The sequence below is a fragment of the Littorina saxatilis genome, linkage group LG13 (assembly GCF_037325665.1).
Source record: "Littorina saxatilis isolate snail1 linkage group LG13, US_GU_Lsax_2.0, whole genome shotgun sequence".
Lineage (NCBI taxonomy): Eukaryota > Metazoa > Mollusca > Gastropoda > Littorinimorpha > Littorinidae > Littorina > Littorina saxatilis.
In genome coordinates, this window is record NC_090257.1 from 32,151,713 (window position 1) to 32,159,216 (window position 7,504).

Genomic DNA, 7,504 nt, shown 5'->3' on the forward strand with positions numbered 1-7,504 from the left:
TATTCTTCCGAAATAAAGTTTTCGAGTTCTCATTCGTACACACACACACACACACACACACACACACACACACACACACACATACACACAAACACACACACACACACACATACACACACACACACACACACACATATACACACACACACACACACACAAACATACACACACACACACACACTTACACACTCACACACACCCATACACAAACACACATACACACAGACACACACAAACACACACACAGACACAAACACACACACAAAAACTCAAACACACACACACACACACACACACACACAAACCGTACACACACACACACACACAAACCGAACACACACACACACACACACACACAAACACACAAACACACACACACACACACAAACACACACACACACACACACACACACATACACACACACAAACACTCACACACACAAACACACACACACACACACACACACACACACACACACACACACACACACACACACACACACACAGGTATGCGCCCGCTAAGTGCTTAACGGCCTTCCTGTGAGTTACAAATTCAAGCTTTGCGACACTCCGCTCGGATCCGCTTCGGCCCTTCTTTTGTTTCTCTCTTCATCACCCAACTAGAACAGAACAACAACAAATGCCCACGTTAAAACGATGTACTACCATTCCAGTGCACCATATGGCTCTTTGAACAATCAGGACTGATTCTTAGGTGACTCTCTAAACGTTATAACGTTAAAAGTAGGGACCCCTTTTTGGTTATCACGCTAAAAATTAACAAGACAAAGTAAACATTGGAACTAACAATATCATAGTGACTTATGTTAAAGAGTGACACTTCAATTGCTGTGAGATACTACACTCTTTATCTACAAAATACCTAAAAGCGAGTGTTGTCGGTGGCCGCTTCACAGAACGGCAAGGCACCACCCACCCTCATTCTGATAATCATCGCTCCACGGCTATCGCCAGTTGTCTCTCTGACCGGACGCGAAATTCCTACGCGAATCTATCAAAACAAGAATACAGAGTTATCTCCCATATGTTGTTCGCGAGCAGTGTTCGCGAGACGAAAATGATTGCAGATTGGCCAACTTCGACAGTGATCTCCGTTCTGTTATTCACAGTTATGATAAAGACATCGTTCTAAGGTCAAAACAAGTCGACATTTTGGGACTCCTGCCGGAAGGAGACCGTAATATATGGTTGCATCACTGTCAACTGGTTACAGAAAAAAGCGTCTGCTCCAGCGAGCACCGAAACCAAACGGTTGATTATCACGTGACACTTTTGCCATATTTAGAGTTGTTTGCACAGTAACTAAATACAGCTGCGAAAAATAGCTCGCTTGAAACTGTCTTACATATCAATTCCTTTGTAATTTAAAAATTACACAACACCATGAAAAATCATTATCGACGATCGCGAATCTGCTTATATCCATAACACATTACGAAAAGATCTAAATATGTAAAAAATTAAAAAATAAAATAAAAAATCGATTTCCTCTCCAGACAAGGAAAACCAAGGCATCCTGCCAGGGATAGAATGAGACCCGAAGGGAAGTAACTCATTTTTGACCTGGGTTCAGGATGCACCCACCCTCTGCGTTTGCAATGCCGACCCACTCACTTCAAAATGTTGTCAGAACGCGTTTACCGGTGAATATTCATCACGTCAGGTGAGTGACTCTGATTGGGTGACCCAGGTCACTTTGACTGATAGGCTTAATCAGATAAGAGCGACCGTGCAGCTGTTCCGTCGGATTCGCGGGGTCGCTTCGAAATTTCTTTTGGTCAAATCAGTCGGTAATAAAACCGTTATTTCTAATATGTTGACTGTTAGAAAATGAAAACAGACAAGTCTCAAAAATGATATCAGTATTCGCACCCGGCTCATACTGATAATCCATTTTCTCGACATGTCTGTTATCATTTGCTAACAGTCAGCATATTAGAAATAACTCATAATTATTATCACCTATTCCTATCACACACACACACACACTCTCTCTCTCTCTCTCTCTCTCTCTCTCTCTCTCTCTCTCTCTCTCTCTCTCTATCTCTCTCTCACGCTCTCTCTCTCTCTCTTTCTCTCTCTCACTCTCTCTCTCTCTCACTCTCTCTCTCCCTCTCTCTCTCTCTCACTCTCTATGTCTCTCTCTGTCTTTCTCTATCTCTCTCTCTGTCTTTCTCTCTTTATTTCTCTCTCTCTCACACTCTCTCTCTCTCTCTCTCTCTCCCTCTCACTCTCTCTCTCACTCTCTCATTCTCTCTCTCTCACTCTCTCTCTCTCACTCTCTCTCTCACTCTCTCTTTCTCTCTCTCTATATTTCTCTCTCTCTCTCTGTCTCTCTCTCTGTCTCTGTCTCTGTGTCTGTCTCTGTGTATGTCTCTGTGTCTGTCTGTCTGTCTGTCTGTCTGTCTGTCTGTCTGTCTGTCTGTCTGTCTGTCTCTCTCTCTCTCTCTCTCTCTCTCTCTCTCTCTCTCTCTCTCTCTCTCTCTCTCTCGTTTTTTGCCGTTCTAACGAGATCAGTTACTTTTGTTTTGTTTCGTATTCCCCTTAATTTGTGCATCTTTACAACTTTTCTGTTCCATCTCAGTGTCATACATGGTGTCAATTGGGAAAAAAAGAAACAAAACGGAAGTAACTGATATGGTGAGAACGGTAGTGCACTCGAGAAGGAAAAAAACCACGACACTGTCCCTTTCAACCCGTATGGGGCCCCCACAACATGTGACAGACTGACCAATCCACCAAACTGATTCGTTCTTCGAGAGAAGTTTAGCGGGAAAACCTTTTTCAGTATCAGTGAAACAGACGAATCCAGGGGCGGACGAGGGGGGGGGGGGGTTCTGGGGTTTCCGGAAACCCTCCCCTCCCCCCCAGCCCCCCCCCCAGACCCCCTAGCCCCCCCCCAAAAAAAAAAATTGTGTTTTTCTGGGTTGTTGTTGTTGTTGTTTGGGGTATTAATCAGTGACAAAATCTGCTGCCTGAAACTGGTAATGATCATCCTCAGAATGCACCAGATTGCACCATTTTGCATCCTTTTTTTCAAAATTTTCCGGGGGGGCATGCCCCCGGACCCCCCTAGCAAGCTAGACGCTTCGCGCCGTCGGCTCGGCGCTTCGCGCCTTCACAACCATATCTTCACAATATACTTTTGGAAACCCCTCCCATAAAATGAACTGATCCGCCCCTGGAATCTATGTGCTAAAGCGGGCAAAGTGTAGCAGACGACACGGCGGATGGACTGATTTATCATGACTCACAGCAATCTACAAATACATATAGTGTGAGTTATTTCTAATATGCTGACTGTTAGCAAATGATAACAAGACATGTCGAGAAAAAAGATATCAAGCGTGAGCCTTTTAGGCGAATGCTGATATCGTTTGTGAGACATGTCTTTTATCATTTGCTAACAGTCAGCATATTAGAAATAACGGTTTTATTACCGTTTAATTCGACCAAAAGAAATTTCGAAGCAACCCCGCGAATTAGACAGAACAGCCGCAATGGGAACTTGAGCGCTTCTACCTGATTATGCCTGTCAGTCAAAGAATTCTCGTGACCCGAGTCAGCCAATCAGAGTAACACACCTGACGTGATCAATATTCACAGGTCAAATGCCTTTGACACACAACAATCTCACAAGATAAACCATGTTGAACATGCGTTTCGGTTGCTTCGCTTTTTCTCGTTGAACAGAGAGCGACAGATTTAGAACCGACTCCAGACGGATGGGAAATGACGTAAAGATACATTTGATGTAAAGCGAGTGGCGCAATTTCACTTGATTTTTCCGAATTTTAATCATTTAGATTTCAAGTGAGCGGTCGGCATTGCACACTCAGACGATGGGCGGTGCCTTGCTGTTCCGTTACGCACCCACCGACAAAACTCGCTTTTCGGTATTTTTTTAGATAAAGATAGTATTACCTGACAGCATTTGAAGTGTCATTCTTTAGAATAAATCACGCTGATATTATTGAATTACATTTGTACTTTGTCTTGTTAAGTTTTAGCGTGATAAACACAAAGGGTCCCTGCCTGAACGTTATAACATTTAGAGGGTCACCTAGAATCCGTCCTGATGCCATATGGGGCACTGAATTGGTAATAATTAACTATATTTTGCGTTTGTGTTAGAATGTGTAATCAAACACCATACAGAATAAAGTTATTCGACATTGATACTCTTTGTCATAACAAGAACACTACCCACCCCCACTGGCAACAGTAGAAAGTGTAAACAACACAGCAAACGACTGAAGACTTGCAACCATTTGGCGGGAACATTCTTACTTTTCTCTGCAGCCGATACGCAAAGTAAGTCGAATCAAGTCGAAAGCAGCCAATCTCTCTCTTGCAAATATTGATATTTCAAATGAACCATGCATTATTTTTGATCTGGATCAAGTAACAAATAGTTGTGAAGTTAGAACAAATGAAAAGAACAGCTTCCTCACTTCCCCTCTGCATAACTATAACTATGAAGTTGCTATCAGACAAAGGCCATCTGTCCATTGCCACTCCTGCCACAGATTTTTGTTTGAAAAACAGTGTTACTCATGGAAAAGCAAAGATAGTATGAATACATTCAGGCTAAGCTTGGGACTTGACAAAAATGCTGTCTTTTGCCTAACACATGTCATTCACATCTGTCAAAAGGGGCAATATGCCTGCAAGTTTTCATAGAAATAACCTTGATCCTATTCCAGAGGTTCTCAAATGTCTCACATTTTCTGAAAAAAACTTAATTTGCAAACTTCAGATTTTCCTGAGTTTAGATGGACTGCCAGGTGGTCAAGCTTTGTGAGCGTGGCAGTGTTTTGCATTACCGTAAACTACTTTGTATACGCCCAATATCGAGAAAACGCCCACCCTCTACTTTTGGTCAAATTCTGCGCACAGGTTACAGTACCTAGTAAACGACCACTCCCCAGTTTCGATCAGTGGAGTAAACAAGGAAAATAAAAACAAGTCGCGTAAGGCGAAATAACAACATTTAGTCAAGCTGTCGAACTCACAGAATGAAACTGAACGCACTGCTTTTTTCACCAAGACCACATACTCGTAGTTTCGTCAGTCCACCGCTTTCTTTCTTTCTTTCTTTATTTGGTGTTTAACGTCGTTTTCAACCATTCAAGGTTATATCGCGACGGAGTCCACCGCTCGTGGCAAAGGCAGTGAAATCGACAAGCCATGCAGAAAAGTGCGGTAGTGGTCGCGCTGAGCAGGATAACACGCTTTTCTGTATGTCTATTCTTTTTAGCTTACTGAGTTTGTTTTTAATCCAAACATATCATATCTATATGTTTTTGGAATCAGGGACCAACAAGGCATAAGATGAAATTATTTTTAAATCGATTTCGGAAAATTAATGATAATTTTCATATTTTTAATTTTCAGAGCTTGTTTGTAATCCAAATATAACATATGTATATGTTATTGGAATCAGAAAATGACGAAGAATAAGATGAAATTGTTTACCGTAAACTACTCTGTATACGCCCAGTATCGAAAAAAAAATATATATATTTACAAGTTTCCGATTTTTAATGACCAAACTCATTCATTAGTTTTTAAGCCAGCAAGCTGAAATGCAATACCGAAGTCCGGCCTTCGTCGAAGATTGCTTTGCCAAAATTTCAATCAATTTGATTGAAAAATGAGGGTGTGACAGTGCCGCCTCAACTTTTACAAAAAGCCGGATATGACGTCACCAAAGGTATTTATCGAAAAAATGAAAAAAAGTCCGGGGATATCATTCCCAGGAACTCTCATGTCAAAGTTCATAAAGATCGGTCCAGTAGTTTAGTCTGAATCGCTCTACACACACACACACACGCACAGACAGACAGACAGACAGACACACACACACACACACACACACACACACACACACACACACTCACACACACACACACACACACACACACACATACACCACGACCCTCGTCTCAATTCCCCCTCTATGTTAAAACATTTAGTCAAAACTTGACTAAATGTAAAAAGGATGATTCAGTCTTGTTGTTTTTCAATGGTTTCCCTTCCTTGGAAATGTTTTGGGGAGTGGACAGAAAAAGGATTCTATAGTTGCTAGAGAATCACAATACATGTTTGACTGGGAGGGAAAATAAAGAAACGAAAGCTTCATCTAGTGGGGGGGGGGGGGGGGGGGAGGGGGAAATGATGTCTGAAGAGGTTGATTTACGTGTTCTTTGATTTCTTGACTAAGAACGGGTAGAGGGCCGTGTCGTCAGGAACAAAGATCTTTTGAAGTTATAAACTTGTTAAGGCTGTAGGATACACCTGAAAGTACGCTGGAGTAGCCTCCCTTCCCGGATTTAGAACGCGTTTCGTGTTGTAACAGATTATCCACTTATTAGCCATATCCGTATGCAAAATAATGAAATAAACATTAAGAAATGGCAGAAGTTTACAACTATCGACATTCTCTATCAGTGCAATAAAAAAAACAATCGTTAGAACTTGCATTTACGACATGTCGTGCGTGAGAGCGTGTCAGTAAACAAGCACTTCTTGCCTGGCTGAAGAACCCTACGAGTCAATCTAAAACAGACGACAAGTAATGTAAAGCAGTCTGCGGATAAACATAACAAACTGCTGATGAAAAAGTGTGTTCATCCCTGCTCAGGATAAAAGACATCGGACTGATGACAACGTGGCAGCGTTCACGCGAAAAGATTTTTTTCAGATTATCGCTTTTACATTTTATTGCACGTACTTGGGGCAGATCTGAATTTCACACTGGAAGATGAGTTGAGAACCACATGTTCTTTGCAGACAGAAATCACGATGGGACAAGATGCAGATTGTGTTGAAGAGATGTTTGCAGATTATCGCATCTACATTTTATTGCTCAGATCAATGCACGTAGTTGGGGTAGATCTGAATTTCGCAATGCCGGAAGACGACAAATCGGTCTTTTGAGTTGAGAACCACATGTTCTTTGGCGGCAGAAATCACTATGGGACAAGATGAGGATTGTGTTAAGGAGGTTAATACATTACTGACTGACTTTAGATGAAGAGTTCATAGACCTGGTTTTTGTAGAGAGGCACCATGATGATATCCTGGTTTTTTTTAACGTTCTTGGTGACAACGCGCCGGGTGCGTATCGCCAGCGCTGCGTGTCATTTGTGCTACGTGTCATTTGTCCCACGTGTCATTTGTGCTACGTGCCGCTATCGCTACGTTGATTAGTGCTACAAATAATTTGTCGATGAGTCGCTATCATTCGTTCATTATCACTACGTGTCGACAGCACTACATCTTTTAGCGCTACGTGTCATTATCGCTACGTGTCAATACCACTACTTACTGACGACTCTCTCTTTCTCCTTTTTTCTCTCGCTCTCACTCCTGGTTTGTGTACGTGTATATGTATGTCGGTGTATGTGTGTGCGTGTGTGTGTCTGTTTCAGTGTGTGTGTGTGTGTGTGTGTGTGTGTGTGTGTGTGTGTGTGTGTGT

General features: G+C 42.2%; 1 protein-coding gene across 1 annotated transcript in view; it reads right to left on the reverse strand.

Annotated features, from left to right (window-relative positions):
* Positions 1-201: 201 nt before the first annotated feature.
* The window catches only part of LOC138945528 (kinesin-related protein 4-like), a gene marked incomplete at its 5' end in the record, with an annotated part of 156,241 nt that continues 148,938 nt past the window's right edge, over positions 202-7,504 (reverse strand). The window contains 1 exon segment of the mRNA XM_070316965.1: positions 202-620. Within this exon segment, the coding sequence (XP_070173066.1) occupies positions 546-620 (75 nt within the window). The 3' untranslated portion in view covers positions 202-545.